Source organism: Melospiza georgiana, chromosome 9 (assembly GCF_028018845.1).
Source record: "Melospiza georgiana isolate bMelGeo1 chromosome 9, bMelGeo1.pri, whole genome shotgun sequence".
Classification (NCBI taxonomy): domain Eukaryota; kingdom Metazoa; phylum Chordata; class Aves; order Passeriformes; family Passerellidae; genus Melospiza; species Melospiza georgiana.
Genome location: NC_080438.1, coordinates 8,004,631 through 8,024,852, shown reverse-complemented (window position 1 = coordinate 8,024,852; position 20,222 = coordinate 8,004,631). Strand labels below are relative to the sequence as shown.

General features: G+C 47.0%; 2 protein-coding genes across 2 annotated transcripts; both read left to right on the top strand.

Annotated features, from left to right (window-relative positions):
• Nucleotides 1-2,147: 2,147 nt before the first annotated feature.
• On the top strand, nt 2,148-2,975 carry LOC131087028 (uncharacterized). The gene is made up of 2 exons (XM_058030388.1): nt 2,148-2,511; nt 2,692-2,975. The coding sequence occupies exons 1-2, from the start codon at nt 2,148-2,150 to the stop codon at nt 2,973-2,975; spliced, it is 648 nt and encodes a 215-aa protein (XP_057886371.1).
• RNF2 (ring finger protein 2) lies at nt 2,901-18,642 on the top strand. The gene is made up of 7 exons (XM_058030205.1): nt 2,901-3,090; nt 11,114-11,202; nt 11,836-11,996; nt 13,215-13,430; nt 14,234-14,506; nt 15,376-15,547; nt 16,223-18,642. The coding sequence occupies exons 2-7, from the start codon at nt 11,116-11,118 to the stop codon at nt 16,322-16,324; spliced, it is 1,011 nt and encodes a 336-aa protein (XP_057886188.1). The 5' UTR covers nt 2,901-3,090; nt 11,114-11,115; the 3' UTR covers nt 16,325-18,642.
• Nucleotides 18,643-20,222: the final 1,580 nt, after the last annotated feature.

Genomic DNA, 20,222 nt, shown 5'->3' with positions numbered 1-20,222 from the left:
GGGCAGCTGTGCTGCGGTTGAGCGACCTCATGGGCAATAGGTTTTCCCTGTATTCATCTAGAACACCTTGTTTTGGCTTCTTGTCACCCGTGACCTTGGCTCAGTAACCTCACAGGAAGGGCTGGATGTGTAGGTCCCCAAAGCCCTGCCTGCCCCAGGCTGAGCAAGCCCTGCTCCCACGGCCTTTCCTCCCAGGGGAAGTTTCCAGCCCCAGCCATCCTGGGGGCCTGCCTTGCCTGCCCTTCCTCCAGCCTGTCAATGCCTTTCCTGCAGGGAGAGCCCCAAACTGGACACAGTATCTGGGTATGATCTAGGGAGTGCAGAGCACGAGGGACACGGTCCCCAATCCCCTGGATGTGGCAGCAGTGTCCCTGTGCCAGCAGGGCTCCTGCTGGGGAGCACAGCTCTGCATCTGCACCGCAGCTGCCCTGAGCACAAACCCTGATGCTGATGGCTTGGCAGGAGGACAGCCTGTTCTTGGAAAGTACTTGGCAGCCTTTTCTCACATCCTTAAAAGCAGCAAGAGCAGCACATTGCAGAGGAGATCCATGGTGCCACTATGAAATCATACAGGAAATATAAAACAGAATCAAGCAAATATTCCTAGAAATACAGAGAGCTGGACACCATTAGCACAGCATAAATGTGTTGAATTTCTTTATGTGTCTCTTCCAGCAAAAGGTTCCCAGAAATGTTTACAGTTTGTTAATTTACATGCCAGTGTATAGTTTTGCACTTTACCAGATTTCTTCTTGTGAGGGTGGGCAGGCCCTGGCACAGGGTGCCCAGAGAAGCTGTGGCTGCCCCTGGATCCCTGGCAGTGTCCAAGGCCAGGCTGGACAGGGCTGGGAGTAGCCTAAGATAGTGGAAGGTGTCCCTGTCCATGGCAGGGGGTTGGAACAAGATGAATTTTAGGTCCCTTCCAACCCAAACCCTTCTGGGATTCTGTGATTCCAACACTTGCACTCCATCTGCTTTTGGAGATCTGCCCTTCTGACAACTGCATGCTCTCATTTTGCAAATCTTATTTTCACAGCATTAAGCTTTTCTCACATAGAATAAATTTTACTAGCAGTGGTACATTAGTATCAGAACTTCTTCACTCACCTCAGTGCTGCAGGCAATTAACAAGAGAAGCAATTTTTACCAAAGGGCACTTCTGGTACCACAATAACTTGCCAGACAACATTTTCCTCTCCTTGGCACTGCTGAATATCTGAAATTTGAGGAAAATTTCAGTCATTAGTTCTGACTAGTGTCATTCTAAGGAGAGGAATGTATCAGAATCTCTTATTCCATTCTGTACCAGCTTTGAGTTTTAACACTGAAAGAGCTCAACATAACCCACTTCAGGAAAATAATTCTTTAAGAAACCAAATCAAGAGTAAGGACTGTTCAATCCTGTCCACAGCTGACTCCCTCTGGGATTTATCTGAGACATTTGATCACTCTTAGAAAACGGAGACGTTACCCCTGACTAACTTATCAATGTCTTGTAAGGATCAATTATATAGGCTGCATTATAGGTCATAAGGGGTGCGAGGGAGTGCACCCCATAAAAAGCTACTCCATAAAAAGTAACTACTCCATAAAAATAGTTACTTAGGAATAATCTGATTTAGGCTAGAATGTCTCAAAAATATGTGACGTTTTGCAAGAAGAGGTGAAGGTCCAAACCACGACTTATAAAGTATTCTAATGATGAGAACACTAACACTCTAGGAAAACTTACAATACTTCATATTGAACTGCCTTAAATACTCTGTATTGAATTGCCTTAAATACTCCATATCGAATAATCTTAATTATGTTGCTGCATGATTAAAGACTGAAGTATTAATTCAAACTCACGTCTGATCTCTGTTCACTTTTTACTCACACCAGATTTAATTACACTAAGTGCGCTGATTTGCTATCGCTATAAAACAGTTAATGCCAAGACCAGTAAAGGTACCTCTGATAGACCCAAAGCTCATAAAAAACAATTTTAATTTACCAAATGTTAAAACGCAGACACGGGAAGACAAACGTTTATTTCAGGTCAGGACCGCAGAGCGGAGATGCTGGAGAACACCTGAAGGCGTATCGTGAACAGAAACGCCGCAAGCCCTGCTTCAGCTTCTGTCCCTGGTCTGAGGGCTGCGGAGATGGCGCTGGGCTCGGTGCCTCCCTGCCCTGCCCGGGCTCAGCGCTTCCCTCAGGCTTGGTGCTCCGGGCACGTCCCTCGGGGAGCGGTGTCCGAGCGCCCCGGAGCTCCGGCAGCAGAACCAGCAGAGGCCGTGCATTCATCCCTGGGGCAGCGCGGTGGCGGAGCCGGCAATGAGGCGGCAATCGCGCCATTCCTGCGGCCCGCAGGCTCACCCGGCTCCCCGGGGACAGCGGGGGCAGCTCGGGCCGGCCCCGCTGCGGCCTGGCCCCGCCACCCGCCCACCCTCCGGCCCCGGGGCTGGCTGAGGGAACCACAGAGGCACCGGGGCTGGAAAACACCGCTGGCACCATCAAGGGCAACCTGTACCCAACGCCACCCTGTCATCCAGGCCGTGGGACAAGTGCCACAGCCAGCCTGTCCTTAAACACCTCCAGGGACAGTGACTCCACCGCCTCTCGAGCAGCCAGCCCTCTCCAATGTCTAATTCCCGTTTCCGGGAAGGAATTCCTCCAGATGTGCGACCTGAGCCTCTCCTGGCGCAGCTCAGCCACCCCTGGCCGGGGAGGGCGGTCAAAGGAGAGGGGCAGTGGTGCGGAGGGAGCCCCGCAGGACGCGGTGGCGCATCCCGGGAACGGGAAACGAAAGGGAAGGGAAAAGGATACGGAGCACTGGCGGCGGGGCCGGAGGTGTGGGCAGGGCGGGGGAAGCAGCGAGGAGCCCCGGCAGCGCCCGCCGCGCCCTGGCCGTGAAGGAGGCGGAGGACGGCGCGGGGCGGCCCGGGCGCAGCAGCCCCGTCCGCGCTCCCCCTGCCCAGCCCCGGCCATGAATATGTAACTCCCCTCTATTTCCCGAGCTCCATTGCGGAGCCGCCGCTCGCCATATTGTGCTGCGGGGGCTGCGGCGGCACCGCCGGCCACGGACTGAGGCGGCACCGGCGGGCGGTGAGCGCGGGGCCGGGGCTCTCTGTCCCCGCGGGACCGGGGCGGGTGCGGAGCCGCGGGTGCCTGGGCGCGGTGTCCGAGCGGGGCTGACCCCGGGCGGGGAGGCGGCGGGGCGGCTGCCGGGCTATTCCGGCGGGGCGGGGGTCGGGGTGTCCGGGAGGAGCCGTGGCCAGCGGCCCCATGGCAGCCTGGAGCCCCCGTTGCCCCCAGCCCGGCCGTGCTGCGGGGCCGCGGGGCACTGAGCCGGCCCCCGGGCCAGCGTGGGGCTGCCGAGCCCGGAGCAGCCGGGGTATCCATCTGTACACACATACCTATATGCACGCAGCTATCTCCCTATGCGTGCACGTAGGGATGCATATGAGGTGCATGTGTGCAGCCCGGGAGCTGCAGGCAGAGGCAGAACGCGGCTCCATCGCAGCCGCAGTAGCGCAGCAGCAGCAGCCGGCACCGCCGCTGCCATCCCCGGCCGGGGACAGCTCACGGACACGGCCCCGCGCCGCTCCCCTGGCTCTGCGCATCGCCCCCCTGAGCGCTGCGATCCTGGGTGTGATTTATAGCTCGGCCTTGCCGGTCTTTTGTCTGTCCCGCAGCCCGTGCCGAGCGGTGCTGGCGGGGTGTGATGCTCACAAACTGGGGCTGGGAGCCCCCCGGCTGCTCCCGGGAAAATGTCGCTTCCCACAGGGCAGCAGGTGCAGCAGGACGCTGTGCCGGGAGCCGAGGATGTGTCTCCTCCCTCCACATCGCTCCCACTGCTTCCCGTACGAATTTAGCGCTTGCTTCTTGCCAAGTTTTGCATTCTGCAGGAGCTCTTCTGGATCGCTCGCCTTCCTTGCACCAACCCTATGGCACCGTGTGTCTATAAAACGAGCACTGAGCAATATTCTTCTCGGGATTTTTGTAAGCTGTTTGTTTTTCAGACCCTCTTCTATGGAAAATAATTGGATTAAGTGCCTAATTCTACAGAAATCCAGAGGACAGCTAGTAGAGAAAGATGTTTTCCAGTACGATAATTCATAATCCAGCCCTGTTTGGAAGTGGTTGTAGCTGTGTGTGATAACTGTGCACCGCACATGGGCTTTTAAGGATTAAAGGGAATTGCTTGCGTTTGAAAAACTGTGACTGGTGTGCAGGTGAAATTATTATTGCTTGGGGAGAATTCTTTCGTCGAGTGTCATTCATTCAGTGACAAAGACTCGATTTGTCATAGGAGTTCCCTGCAGAGGTGCTCTGGTTTGTATTCATCTGTGTTTCCATTAAAAACTTGTGTAATGAGATAATTTGACTTCCTTATACATCATGTCAAGCTCAGAGCTGACATTCAGCTGTCAGCGAAGACAGAGGCGCTGGCTGTGACAGCAGCGGATATGGATAAGCAGTATATTTGGAATTAAAAATATTTGTTGGAAGGATTAGCTTTATTGGAGATGGGAGGAATTTTTGCTGGCCAGCATGAGCTGCAGTGTCAGGTACAAGTTTGTGGCTGGGTGTGACTGTGACAGTGCCTTTCAGCAATGGCAGACAAATCAAGAGCATCTTTAAACCATTGCCCCCGTGAATTGTCACTCACAGTGTTTAATAATATTGTTGTCGGCATTCAAATTTATGATAATAGAGGGACACAGACATTGGAGGTATTTTTTCACTTCTTCAGTGGCTAAAATTATTGGCTTTTGGCTTCAAAGCTTTGAAGCACCAGCCTTGCTGCAGCTGCCAAGAAAAGCACTTTCTGTCACATCTTAGAGGTGAAATAATACGCAGGTGCCCACAAAATAAATTGCATGGGTTTCCCTTGGTCAATGATGCTTTGTGTTTTAGGAGTGATGAGTGGGTGAGTAGGGTGATGATGGGTTGAGTATAAAGACTTGGTTGGGCATCTTGGGTGATTGGAGCAGAATTGTGGCATTTTCGGTGCTCTACTGTCATTGACTAGAAATACAGGCTACAGGAAAGCCATCAGTCTTATATGTGAAATAGACATTGGGCTAAGTGAATTTCTTCACCTTTCTTTTAACTCTTTCTCTTGCTTACAAAAAAAAAAAAAAAGAAAAAAAGTAATGGGGGAGGGAAATGAGCTTGAAAAATGAGACTCTGGTCTGCGACTGCTCAGGTGTATTTTTCTTAGGAGCACTGAATCTCCTCTTACTGAAGCACCAGCTCCAGGAACATGCATGAAAGAAGCATTGGAGTAAAGGAATTCCTTCCACTTTTTCTACCTTAAATACCTTTTACCTATTTTTTTTTCTGAATAGGTCAGCAACTTAATCATGATGCAGACAGAGAGTAAAGAGATTGGTGAAGAGATGCTGTTGAGCCTCAGCTTGCTTCTGCTTGGTGTTCTGTTGATTCAATGACTGGCTGTCAGAGCTGACCTTAAATTCTTAATTTTCGAAGGAATGAGCAGCATTTGATATTGTGGAGCTGTTTAGACTTGTTGCAGTGGAGAAATATTTTAGGAATTACCCCTGTCTGCTTTCCCCCCACTTGTGGATGCTGGAGCTCTCTTGCAGACAGCGGGGAGTTAGCAGTAGTGCTCTGCTAACTAATTAAAACCTAATCATTCTTTACTCTTCACCTCTTGGGGATAACATTGCACTGTTTTGTGTAAGTATTGGTTTAAACTGTATTAAGTGTTGCTCCTGTAGTACTGTTCACAAAATGGACAGTCTTACTTGTGGGGGAGTCCTTGAAGCAGAAATTGTTCTTTGCTGTTGCCCCGCTTTAGGTGAGAGCTGCCTGCTTGCCAGATTCACTGTTTTGCTTTTATTGTATTTATTGCAGCTATTAAGTCAATCAGACATAAAATTGCTTGAGTCTTTTTGTCTCTCAAGCATTGTGGGGGAGTTTATTTTCTGTTTGTTAATAACCAAGCTGTCTTTTTGTTCTCATCAAGAAAATTCTGTCGCTGTTGGTTGTGGCTTCACTGCCAAGTGGGAGAGCAATCCTTATGGCTCTCTAACATAGCTCTTGGAAGGAACCTGGAATCCTGCACATACCTCTGGCAGAACCACAGTATTTATGAAGATGCAGAAGATTCTGAACTGTAGTGCATGGATGTTCATAGAATTTTTGTTAAAATGTACAGAAAATTTAAAGGTCACAACAGAGGTGCTAAAATAATTAAACTTCACTTCAGTGGTTGAAGTGCTCAGATCTTGCTTTTGGCAGCTGTTACTTCAAGGACACAACAAGAGAGTGGTTAGCCTCAAAAAAATGTGCCAGCAGAGCAGGGCAAGGAAAAATTAAAAACTAAATCTCATTAAAAATATCCTAAGGCAACACATATTATGAATTGTTTGTACAGTTTAGCTGCTGTGACGGATTCAACTTTTCTGGAGTTTGAAGCTTTACTTCTGTTTGCTCCCAAAAGTTTTCAGTCCTTTATCCCTCCTGTTCTGATCTGATACAGCACTGAAATGAGTTTTAGAAAGGAACTTTGGCTTTTCACCTTCTCAGCTGGTGATTAATTCTGAAGTCTAATGTTAATTTAAGAGATAAAGGACTTTATTTTTGAAATTCACCTGGGTAGTCACACACATACTATGCAGTACCATGTTTGATAATATGAAAAACTTGGTGTAAAATTTAACAAGCAGCAGATAAAATCACAATTCGACTCACTCCCCCAGAGTTCTGCTTAATATTGTTGCTTCACAGGGCTAAATTATAGCTTGGTATTAGCTGTTTTCCTCTTTATATGAATTCTTGGCTAAGGTCTTTGGCACATTTGAGGTCAAGTGTTTGCCTGATCTATTGACCCACGTGAATAGTGAAAAGTTGCTGTTCCTGTAACAGTTTTGGGTTTTGTTTCTACTCCTGGCAGAAGGCATTAATGTTGTAACATATTTTCATACTACTTTGGATGAGATATAGGTGATGTGAAAGGCTCAGTTCCAGGATTTGAGCTCTAATGATTAAAATAATCTTACTGCCTGAAGCATTAGAACAGTGGGCAATGTTTGCTTTTGTGTGGGTGTGTGTGTGTGTGTACCAAAACCTGAAAAGTTTTCAAATTAATCCTTTAAGATTTAAAAAAAAAAAGTCTAGGCTTTGTAATTTAGGAATAGCTTGGGTTTGACATGTGATGAGTTTGAGCAGGTGAATTCTGGACTCCTTAGAGGCAACTGATGATATAGATAGTTCTCTGGAAATGTCATGGTATTTTTATGTATTCCAGTTTTTCTAGCTGAGGAAATGTCTCAGAGGTTAGGGTACAGAACTGGGAATGAGGAGCTGACACTGAGGACTGAAGGTTATTGACAGGAATGGAGGGATCTGGGAGGTGGTGTGAAGAGGCCAGGTGCATGCAGAGTACAGACCTTGTTAGAATAAACTGAAATTTGAGCCTCAGCTCCACAGGAGGGATGTACCTGGGCTCAGGGTGCTTCAATGCTGCCACACATTCCTACTGTAAATATACAGAGAACCACCAACCTAAAATCAGTCACATCTTTGTGTCATGTCCAGAAGTACATGGCTGTTCCCAACACTCATAAAACAGCCTGGAGTTTGATCAACAGTTTAATTTGGTACTTTATTTTCCCCTGTTGCCCTTGACATCTAAACCAGGAGGATTTTCTCCCTTTGGACGCTTCTGTCAGCATGGGATTCATGGAGCCCTTCCAGAGGCGTCCAGATGCACGGCAGATGGTTTGTGTGAGGTCACACTCCAGTGTCTCCAGGCCAGGAGCAGCAGCTTGACAGCCAGGTTGGAAATGCTGCCCAGCTCCATGCATTGATCCATCTCAGGCCAGGGAATTGTGAGTGGCTGTGAGCTGGAAGATTCCATACCTCAAAGGCAAAACACTTTCTTAGGAGAGTAAATAACAGCCGAGAAGCTGTAAAAGACCATGTGCTTCCAAGGTTTCAGAAATGCCAGTATTATTTTTCCCTCAGTCAGATGTCATCACACAACTTCAGAGGGAATACTAAACATACTAGATTATAATCTAGTACCAGTTGTCCTGGATTACAGCTGGATGTAAAGCTACCTGAACTGCCAGGGAAGTGCAGGGAAGGTTAATTCCTTCACATAGTGTCTTCCAGATTGTGTGGATTTTTTTAAAATCAAGCTCTAAGCCAACAAGTAAAACCAGAAAAAACCTTCAGAATGCTTTAATTGAATAATTTGAAATGAATGATTGAGTTGAGCACTCTGTGAAAACGTGCAGTCTGTTCCCTATACTAATCATAGTGTGAGAGAGAGTAAAACTTAAAGCTCTAAACCTTTTAAATTTCCAAGTAGCCGCACTATGAATACCTGTTTTTAAAGGAATTAATCCTGAAGAAAACCCAGAAATGGTTGAAAGTACTGTTGAATTTGGCACACTGAATAGAGGTCTGACTGTCTTACTGTTTTAAGTCCAAATATTTACCTTTTACAACTTGGAACAGAAATCAGTTATTTCAAAGATTTTAATACTCTCTAAAAATATGTGTAATCTTTTTTTTTAAAGAGCCTGATGCAATTTTTTTTCCTCATAGGTGTTTTTTGTTCATGAAAGTATCACAGAAAGTTGAATGGGGGTGGTGTGGTTATGGTCACACCTGAGCTGGGTTTGTGGATTCTCTCTCCAGCTGCTGGGTACCATTCCAGCCTTTCTCTGATCTCAAGGTGTGCTGACACAACCACACTGCAGATGCTCTCTGGCCTTTGTCTGGGCTGAAACAGGCCCTGCAAAGCATTTTGGAGCATAATCCAGGTTGTGAGGGATCCCTGATGGCGTCCCCTGCTCCCTGTTTCAAGCAGGACCACCGCCAAGGTTAGTGCTGGGCTAGAGCTCAGCAAAAGTTACATATTCAGACCTGACACTTTTTCAGCAATAGGACTAAGGAGCTTTTACTCACTGGTGGATCTGAGGGTGCAAACCTGTGAAAAATGAGCTGGAAAGGGCAGGAGCAGAGAAATGGTGGTGCTGAGCTCCTCCTTTGGATGCCCACAGATCTGACTGCTCTAAGTGGACAGTTTTACTGGACAGTTTCAAGAGTGGGATATCCAAATGCCCACCCTACTTCAGTCATGACTACATTGGAGTAAATAATTAGGTATATTTCTGTTTAAGAGGTTCTGAAGTGGATGTGGTGTGTAACAAGTGTGGATATTAGTCTGCTGGAGTTTTTTGTGCAAGCACATTTGGAAGAAGGACATCCCAGCATAAATTCCCCAGCCAGTGAGCAGGCAAGAGATCCAAGGGCCTTCCAGACAGGGTGTTTTTTACTTGTATTTTTCCTGTAAATGCCTGTTTTCCAGTGCTTCAGGAACAAGGCTTATATTCTTAAATTTTTAAATCCCAACTGGTTTCCTTCAGATTTGTTGAGGTGTAATACATCGATTTATCAATCCTCTCTGACTTTGATAGTGACAGATGTGTTACCCTGTAATTATGGAGTTTGTGCTCAGGGTTTTTGCTGTGCCTGAAGACTGAGTCAGTCTGAAGGGTTGCAGGGGCCCATATAATATTGATTAAGGTGGTTTTCTTAATGATTGACAAGAATGGCCCGCTGGCCACAGCCTTAATCCAAACAACTCCTGCTTGTTGGTGGCTCTGAGAGAGAGAGGTTTGGACTGCCAGAGGGCCAGGGTTAGATGGGATATTGGGAAGAAATTTCTGAATTTCTGCCTGTGAGGGTGGGGAGGCCCTGGCACAGATTGCCCAGAGAAGCTGTGGCTGCCCCTGGATCCCTGGGAATGTCCAAGGCCAGGTTGGACAGGGCTTGGAGCACCCTGGGCTGGTGGAAGGTGTCCCTGCCCATGGCAGGGGATGGGACTGGATGGTGTTAAAGCTTCCTTCAAACCCAAAGTATTCCAGGATTCTGTGATTCTAATTAATAGACATACTAGTGGATGTGGTTTTTTTATGTCAGGCTTTTTTTTCCCCCTCCTTCCTCAAAAAGAAGGATAATACCCAGTGAGAAAACTCTGATTTCCGTGCCTGGATGAAAGTAGATCTAATACTCTGCACAGCTTATCTTGCTTTTCCCTTTACAATTAATTAATGCTTATATAGTAACCTTGTTCTCCAGAGAGTTTGGGACTTTTCGTAGAGAACTTAATGAGTTGGAAAAGAGATTATAATGTATGTGGTAGATGCCAATAGAAAATACATTTGGCTGCTGAATTGAAGGGTCTGGAAACCCATATTTAAAGAAGGAATAAAAGCACTTCTATTTCTTCCACCTACAAAAAAGGTTTGCAACTGCAGTCTTGCCACTTACATAGTTACAATTATTTTTTTAAACATACCACTCTCTGGGATAAGTTTTCCTGCTCAAGGCAGGCATTTTTTGGAGTCATGGGAAGCAATGCCTCCTCTCCTTCAACATAATAGCATTTTCTGTTCAGAAACATAATTTCTTCTGTCACTTTGCAGACTTTTTCACATCTGCAGTGACTCTGTATGGTAATTTTGCCTCATCTCATACAAGAATAGTAAACATCTCATACAATAATAGTAAAATTTAAAAACAGCAGTGCTGTTTTTTTAATTATTATTATTACTATTTAAATTATGCAGTGACTGGGTTTCTCTTGATCTTTGAGTATCCTTCAAACTTCTGCTGGGAAAGCCCACGAGATGTGATTTGAAGAAGGAAAAGCCCTCGTGGTGTGCTCCAGTGAGCACATTTGACTGGTGTGCTGTGTCCTGTCTCATTTTGCCCTTCCACTCGGTGTAGGAAGCAGACCCTGCCTGACCCATGTGCCTGTTTGGAAGTGGATGTTTGAGGAATATTTTCCACATCGGGTGGCATTTGTGGCCCATGTTCTCTGGCCTTCAGTTCTGTGCCACTTTTGTTTAACAACTGAATTGATTTTTGCCAAGTGTTCACGGCTGAGCAGCTCCCCCAGTTCTGGAGTGGTACAAGCAGGGGATTATCCTTGTGTGACACAGCAGAGCCTGGTACATGGGGGGACTGCTGTTCCCTGGAGCCTCTGCTGGGCTGGACACACACTGCTGTGGCTTGGGAGGGGAGAGGATCCTGAGCCAGACCCACCTGAGTGCTCAGCCCATGTCCCTTCTTTCCCCAGCCATGTCTCAGGCGGTGCAGACCAACGGGACGCAGCCTCTGAGCAAGACCTGGGAGCTCAGTCTGTACGAGCTGCAGAGAACACCCCAGGTAATCCCAGAGCTGTGCCACTGCTGGGCTTGGGAGGCACCTCTGGAGGTCACCCAGGCCCCAGGCAGGGTCACCAGAGCAGGTGACACAGGGGCACATCCAGGGGGGTTTGGGATGTCTCCAGAGAGGGGGACTCCACTCCCTGGGCAGCTGTTCTGGGCTCTGCACCTTACAAGGAAAGAAGTTCTTCCTCGTGTTTAGTGGAGCTTGTGTTTTAGTTTATGGCCATTGCTCCTCATCCTTTATGTCCTTACAAACAGCAGAGCTTTACCCACTGGCAGCTCTTAACAGAGTCTGGCACTGTTCTCTGACACCCCTTGGAGATACTTCTATATATTAATGAGATTCCCCTCTCCATCCTCTCTCCTCCAGACTGACCAGGCCCAACTCCCACAGGCTCTCTTCATCAGAGAGATGCTCCAAACCCTTCATCAGCTTCATGGCCTTCCCTGGACCCTCTCCAGCAGCTCCTTATGTTTATTGTGTGTTGCAGGGCTGGCAGCACTGGGGTTTTGTGTGCTTGATGTGTTTGTGTGTCGTGTCTCTCAGCTGTGTTTCCTTGGGTAAAACACACTGTCTCCATGAGGAGGGGACTCAATCCCAGGAAAGAACCTTTCCCTTCTTTGCTGCCAGGAAGCCATCACAGATGGCCTGGAGATCGTGGTGTCCCCCAGGAGCCTGCACAGCGAGCTCATGTGTCCCATCTGCCTGGACATGCTCAAGAACACCATGACCACCAAGGAGTGTCTGCATCGCTTCTGCGCCGACTGCATCATCACTGCCCTCAGGAGCGGGTACATGAGCGCTGCCAAGGGGCACTGCCAGGGCACAGGGGAGGGACACTGCTGGGAGACACTGCCAGGGTGTGCGGGAGGGACACTGCCAGTGAACAGGGAGAGGACACTGCCAGGGCATGGGAATGGGACACTGCCAGGGCATGGGAATGGGACACTGCCAGGGCATGGGGAGGGGACATTGCCAAGGATGGGACACTGCTGGGAAGAGGGATGGAACACTGCCAGAGGACAGGAAGGGGATGCTGCCAGGAGCAGGGATGAACACTGTGGAGGGAAGAAGGCTTACACAGTCCATTGCACTTCAGGTGGAAGTGTCCTTGGCAGGGGTGATGTGGGACAGTCACTGTGCATTGGGAGTTTCTGAATGTGCAGCACACTTTCAAATCCTGTTTTTCCATGTTCAGCTGTTTCTGGAAGACAGATCAAATTGCTTCCTCATGAAAAATAATTTCATCATTTTGTGTCTTGCAAGGAGTTGAAGGCCTTTTTTGTATTCTTTTTGTCCCTTAGATCCAGTAACAGTGAAACAAAAATACACATTACTGACAAAAATGGGGTTCATTTCCCTTATTCTTTCTTTTCCTAACGATATATTTCAAATTATGTGACCTTCAGCCATTTCAAATTATGTGTCCTGTGAGTGTTGGAAAAAATAGAATCATAGAATCCCAGGATGGTTTGTCTTGGAAGGAACCTTAAAGCCCATCCAGTCCCACTGCTGCCATGGGCAGGGACACCTTCCACCAGCCCAGGGTGCTCCAAGCCCCATCCAACCTGGCTTGGACACTGCCAGAGATCCAGGGGCAGCCACAGCTTCTCTGGGCACCCTGTGCCAGGGCCTGCCCACCCTCACAGGGAAGAATTTCCTCCTAAGACTATGCCTCTGTATAATTTCCATTAGACATCCATTTTTTCTAGGTAAAAATCCATCCAGAAAAAGAAGAGAAGAAGGGAATTTGGGACTTCAGAGCTCTTCAGTCTAAAGTTTGCTCAAACATACTTTAAAATAGAAAAGCAGCAGGAAGAGATCTGTTTGGGATCTTTGTTCAAATATCTGCAACCACCTGACGTGTCAAGAGACAGAAGCCCCTTTCCAGATTTACTATAAACACTGAGTTTTAGTGAGCACCTTGCCCAAGAATGGAAGCAACAGGGCAGAGTTTTGTTACTGCTGGAGAGTTAAGTGTTGTTTGCTTCCTTCTTGCCCATGTCCAGGAACAAAGAATGTCCCACATGTCGCAAAAAGCTCGTTTCCAAAAGATCCCTGCGGCCAGACCCCAATTTCGACGCTCTCATCAGTAAGATTTACCCCAGCCGGGATGAGTATGAGGCTCATCAGGAGAGGGTGCTGGCCAGGATCAGCAAGCACAACAACCAGCAAGCCCTGAGTCACAGCATCGAGGAGGGATTAAAGATTCAGGCTATGAACAGGTACATAATCACCTCGTTTGCCTTGAGGCTAAAAATACAATGCCTGTCCTGTGCCCTGTGGAACTTGAGAATCTGTTCCTCCTCTGGTACCTGCCAAAACAGTTTTTAACCTTTGGCAAAAGGATTTTTAACCTTTTATCTACTATCAGAAATCTCTGTATCACTCCCTGCAACTTCTGTGGCAGCCTGACAGAAACTTCAGCTTAGCTTTACCCAATTATGGCTATCATGTCTTAGATAAGAAACCATAACACCATGAATCCTGTACCAAAATGCTACTCTTACATGCCAGTAAATGCACAGAATACCAGGACTTGGGGCTTAGTTGAGACTTAATTCACAGGCTGGAATATGTGGTGTTTACACCATGGTGAAATTCCAGATGTGCATTTAAACCTAAGAGAGCCAGCTGGGAGAGAGGCTCCAAACTTTGCATAATAAAGCATGGTGTGATTTAATAATTTCAATCACATGTGGATGTGATAATTCTAGTAATGTGTAATAATTCTGATCCATGCTTGGATGAAAATAAGGGTCTGCAATTGCCTGAAAAACAACAGTGTGAAGTTAAAACAGGCTTAAAACATAGCTAAAAGGTGTTTGAAGGACATGAAAAAATGAATAGTTCTGTCTATGAGTATCTTTCTCTACTAAAGAATTAATATTAGTAAGTTTTTTAACTTTAAATGGCTCTGAAATGTTCAGTGCTTGCACGTGCACATGCCTCACCTGGGGAGGAGGTGTGTTGTGACCTGGCTGGATTCTGGATGGGTCAGGCTGTCTCTGTGCCTGTTTGTGGCCAGGTTGCAGCGGGGCAAGAAGCAGCAGATTGAGAACGGCAGCGGGGCCGAGGACAACGGCGACAGCTCCCACTGCAGCAATGCCTCCACACACAGCAACCAGGAAGCTGGGCCCAGCAACAAGAGGACCAAAACCTCAGATGACTCTGGGCTGGAGCTGGACAACAGCAACACCACTGTGGCCATAGATCCCGTGATGGACGGGGCCAGTGAGATCGAGCTGGTGTTCAGGCCTCACCCCACCCTCATGGAGAACGATGACAGTGCGCAGACAAGGTCAGTGGCCCTTTGCCATCTCCTGGTGTTCTGCTGCTATTTCCTGATGATTTGGGTTTCCATCACTTCTTGGGGCTTCTGAACATCAATTTACTTCAGTTACACCGCATCCTGTTTAACTGTATCACAGGATGAAGTGGCAGGGACCCTAAAGCCCATCCAGTGCCACACCTGCCATGGAAGGGACACCTTCGACTATCCCAGGTTGCTCCAAGCCCCATCCAGCCTGGCCTTGGACACTGCCAGGGATCCAGGGGCAGCCACAGCTTCTCTCGGCACCCTGTGCCAAGGCCAGATGCAAATAAGCACTCTCCCCTTCTTTCTGTTCCAAGTCAGGTAGATAGTACTGCTCAACTATTATAAAAAATACGATCTTAAGCTGTTTTAAGCTTTTGATCACAAATAAAGATATTTTTAAGGTTTTCTAGCATTGCAGTTCAGTAGTGGGATGATCGTGTTACATCAGCCTCTTTCTACTTACTCTAAGATTCTTTGGGAATAAACAAACCTTGTATAAGTGTCAGCAGTTTCCAGAGCAGCTTTGTGTCAGCAGGATTTGCAGGCTGGCAGCTTTTCCTGACTTTTTTTGTTCATAATCCAGTCCAAGCACAGATTGCAAGTTTTGGCTCACAGCAGAGAGTAGTTTTATGGTGTTTCCTCAGGTCTTTTCTTGGCTTTGTCTGCTGAGAGAGATGAGACATCTCTCTGTGATGTGTGTAAATCTATGCAAATCTTCAGCTGGGAACTGTCTCTAAAGGCCTTTTCACAGCTGACCTTTAATATTTGGGGCGTTGCAGATGGCTTTTCCCACAGCTGCTGTTCAGTCGTTACTGACAATCTGTGGAAATTCTTCTTGGCTGCTGTCACAGGTACATCAAGACCTCAGGCAATGCCACAGTTGATCACCTGTCCAAGTACCTGGCAGTGAGGCTGGCCTTGGAGGAGCTGAGGAGCAAAGGAGAGTCCAACCAGATGAACCTGGACACGGCCAGTGAGAAGCAGTACACCATCTACATCGCCACCGCCGCCGGCCAGTTCACCGTAAGCACCACACCCGGCTGGGCACAGCCCTGCTGCACCCCTGCTCCAAACACACTGCTGGGCTCAGGGGAAGTTCGTGGCACCAGCTTATTTAGCAGCAGATCAGTTGTTTTTTGGCAAAAACTTGGTTGGTAGAAAAGGAGGCATAGAAATTAAAAGGGGAAAATGCAGTGATGGCACCAACCTTGACACCATTCTTTTCTTCTCCAATTAAAATTGAAGAGGGAAAAATATTACTTCACTTTAGAATCTTTGTGGTTTTTAGCTTGCAACTTGTTGTCATCTTAGTGTGAAGCTCCCATACCTTCTCAGTGATTTCTCATGTGTAGCTCCTTGCAGTACCGACTCCACTTCTTCCCCACAGCACAGCCAACAAACTCCAACACCCTTCTCACCCAGCTAAGCCACTCTTTTACAGCACTCATCCTTACTGGACACAGCTGTGGCCTGTCAAGGGCAGGGCTGTTCCTAATTTTGGTAATTAGTGCAGCTGCAACTCCTCAGGGGTGAGATTGCCTTCTACACTATCTTTCTTACATTCTTTCCCCCCACAACTTGTGCCACATTACTGGTGACTCCTTCAAGCCAGCACATTTAAGCATTGATTTAAGTAGCCTGTTTCTCAGCACAACACCAGAATACCTAATTTATTCCTGTTTTGCTGTTCTCTTCTAGGTGCTAAATGGGTCCTTTTCCCTGGAACTGGTCAGTGAGAAGTACTGGAAAGTGAACAAACCCATGGAACTGTACTATGCCCCCACCAAGGAGCACAAATAAGTGCTGGGAAACTGGGATGGAACTAACTCTTTTTATAGCTACAACTTCTTTAATATTAAAATAAGGCACCACCAGTATCTTCATGGACAGCACACGTGGTGCCTTCAGGCACTCAGTATACTCAGTAATATGACTAGACAGTATTCTGGGCTGTATTTAATTTAGTCTTTGGGTTGGGTTTTTTGGTTTTTCCCTAGGAGACTAAATGACCTCCAGTGCATTCCAGTGTTTGAGATGCTTTTTTGTTCCTCATGCATGAAATCTGATCCAGTGTTCCGGTTTGGAATGGCTTCGTTTTGTCCAGGTAAATCTGGATTTCTGCTCCATCAGACACAGTTATAGTAGCCTCTGTGAAGTGTGGAGTGTTGGGTGGCCAAGGAAGTCTGTTCAATAGTAGCATATGCCAAGGAATGTATTAAGTGTTGGAATTTGGTGACTGTTATCCATCTGAAGAATTGATTGGCAGAGAATGGGTTTGGGATTGTCTTGCAGCTGGAGGTAATCTGATTCCCTAGGAAAGGTTCATTAAGACATTTTCTTGTGAACAGAGGTGAGTTTTGCATCTTGTGAGAGGTATTGCTGCCCATGGCAGGGGCTTGGACTGACATGGTGTTTAAGGTTCCTTCCAAGTCCAACCATCCTAGGATTCTGGGATTCCAAAGAGAGCTGCTGTGAGAAAGCTGACACTTTAAAACCTTCCTGTTTATTTGGCTTAATTTAATACTTCAGTGCAAAGTGGTTCATCAGATTGGTTTTGTTTTTAATGGCTGTTTCCAAACCCATAACTCTTCCCTATGCAGGACATGCCAGTGCCTGGCCCCTCCTGCAATGTTGCCCTGTCCTCACAGCTGAACTGAAGGAAATCTGGATGTTTCATAGCCCTGCTCTGTTCGCTAGAGTAGGATCTCTGTTGTGAATGTGCTGTAAAGAACTGTCCAGAAAACTTTTTTGTTAAAGCAAATCCCCCAAATTCCAGCACACAGCCATCAAAATGATTTGCTTTGGGGAATTGTGCCACCCCAGCAGGGACCTTTCCCAGTGTCAGTGTGAGTAGTGAAGACTTCAATTGTTTGCTGCTCCAAGATTCTACTTTTGTTACTTTGCCATAGCTTTAACAAACATGGCTTAGCACTTTGGAAGACAACTTCAGTACTTGACAAAGTTTACCATTTAGTGTCTTACTTTTAGGCTCAAGTTTCCCAACGTGGCAGTGGGCTGTGCCGTAAGGCCCGGTAGCTGCTGGTCATTTGCATGTACAGCCCCTGTTCCCTGGTTCTGGACCTTGCTGTGGCTCTGAGGGGGCAGCTTGACCTGTTCCATGTCTTGTCTGAAGGGAAGCTGTCACCACGAGGCTGCCTTTGCTCTGAGACTTGCTGATGAACCCTCCCCTGTTTTCCCCTGAGGCTCAAAGCAAAAGGAGTCGGTGGCAGGTTGGAAGCACCAGGCTTTACTCCACAGTGTGTGGTTTACACTCCTCCTGTGTCCTGTCTGGACTCCCACTGGCTTTGGCATGTGATACAAAAGTATTCTGCTGCTCGGGGATTCTCCTGGGAAGGACTTGCCCTTCCCTGGCTCTGGGCTTTCCTATCACTTGTAAATAGTGTCCCTGCTGGCTGCTGTTCAGATCAGCTTTATCCTGCTGTGGAAACTGCACAGGCTTCCTTGAGTAACTTAATTATTTCCTCTGACTGGAGAGCCTTGGGCTTTTGTGACATGAAATGGAAGAGTTCAGGCCCCAGAGCACAGAGGGGCAGCTATTAGGAACCTGTTTTTGCTGACTTTGTGAAGCGTTGCTGTATAGACTGTAGTGCATGTCCACGGAATATAACGGGGGGTGGGGGAGTGGCTGTGCTAAACGCTTTAAAGTTACTGGGGAGAACTTCTAGATTAGTGCCAGCATCCCTCCTGGGGGAGCTGAGAGGAGGGACAGTCCCTTAAGCAAGAGAGGTGTTGTGAAGCTGAGCAGTCTGTCTAGGAGCTGTCACTTTGTCTCCAGTTTTTTTGAAAAGCGTGAGAGAATGTGAAGCTTTTATTTTCATGTTGTAGTGAATTTCCTGAATATTTATGTTCTTTAAATATTATATATATAATGTAGTTGTTTGATTAAACCATTGATTGCACTGTGACTCTTTAGTGCTATAAACTATTTTATTTTCCAAATGCCATTATTCTTCCCCTTTTAAAGCCATGTTCTTTTTTAAGTACATAAAGTGTGTTACGTACGGGTAAGCCTAATATCCAACTAAAGTATCTCCTATCCAACTAAAGTCCCACTGAAATGCTCAAATTGACAATAAAAGCAAAAATGTTATCAACAACCTGTTGGGAATTGCAGTGCTGCTTCCTCTTCTGGTTGATGAAGGACCCCCTTTGGGCAGTTTTTGTTCATGCTGCTATGCCTGGGGCTGTGCAGGTACAGCTCAGCCCCACCAGTGGTGGCTGTTACAGTCCCCTGAGAGCAGCTCAGCTCCTGAGCCTTGAGTGACAAAAAGGGGCACACAGAAGGTGTCAGCTCTTCCACTGACCTGTCACACGTGCTGCTGTTCCAACCACATCCTGCAGCCTGAGGAAGGGGATGAAGGATTTTCACAGCACTTTGGTTAAGCCCAGCAACTTTGGGTGCATTTAACTATTGGACACCTTTAGTCAAGAGCAGCACAGAGCAACTGTAATGAACCCCTTCAGCTGAGGTGCATTGTTTAGAGAGATCAGGTTTTGTTCCTTTCCTTGTTTTCTCTCTATATTCACCACAACTTTTAACCAGAGGATGCACCTTGAGTTGAGAGGCAATGCTTGAGTATGCCCAGTGTGGGGTTTCTTGAGATGTACTGAATATGAACATCTCTGACTGAAGAAATCCTGCTGCTCTCTGGGCCACCACTGGTTACCCAAATTGCCTCTGAACAGCTTCAACTCCCAGAAAGCTTCCTGGCCATGTGGATCTGTGCAAGGAAGAACAAAGTGTCCCAAGCTCCAGACTCAAACCTGCAGTAATGTTCTGTCAGCTGATTATGGCAGGGCTGATCCTACCTGGTCCACAGCAGAGACAACTTCTGGAAAGGAAAAGAATTCCCAGAGGCCTGAGTTACAAACACCCCTTCAGCTGGACCCTGACAGATTACAACAGCTTTTACCTGTCTGGCAGAGGAAAAGAGCCCAGATTGTACAGACAAGTCTTGAGTTTCACTTTTTCTTCCCTTCCAAACACGTGGGAATAGTTGCATTGGCTTGGAAAAGGTATTCAATACCTTTGGCTCCTTAAAAGGAGCTGCAAGAGTAATCAAAAGTATTTCCCACAAGGGCCTTCAGTTAAACTTCCTTTTTAGCCTAATTTACTGTAATCAGAACAATCCTTTGCCCCAGGTAACTACTTTAGGACTGCTTTTATCCTACTAACACTGAAGTGCGTTACCTGCAAGCAATGTTTGCCAACACTATCCACTTAAAAACCCAAAAGTGCCACTAGGGAACGTGAAATTCTCTCCTTCCATTTAGCTTTCAATGTGCTCCCAGGTGACCTTTGGAAAAGAACTGTAAGCACTGCATTTTTGAAGGAAACATTGCTGTATCACTGATTCAAGAACCCTTCCGTGGTTCTTCCTTTTTGAAACTAGAGAATAACTCTCCACCAAAGCAATCTGGAATTGAAGAGAGTAGAAGAGGCAGCAACTTCTGTCTGGCCTGAGAGAGCACAGGATGTTTTGCATCATCAGGAGTGTATTAGTCCTATTACTTCTACTGTAAAGTTTCAGAGATGGATAAGGATAATAACCCCTCAGATTCTGCTCTTAGATAAACCTAACACTGGGGGCAGAGTGAACACCAAACTTGGGAGAAATGGCAACCACTGCTGACAGCTGTTCAAGTGGAATGCACAGAGATAACAAAACTGAGTGTG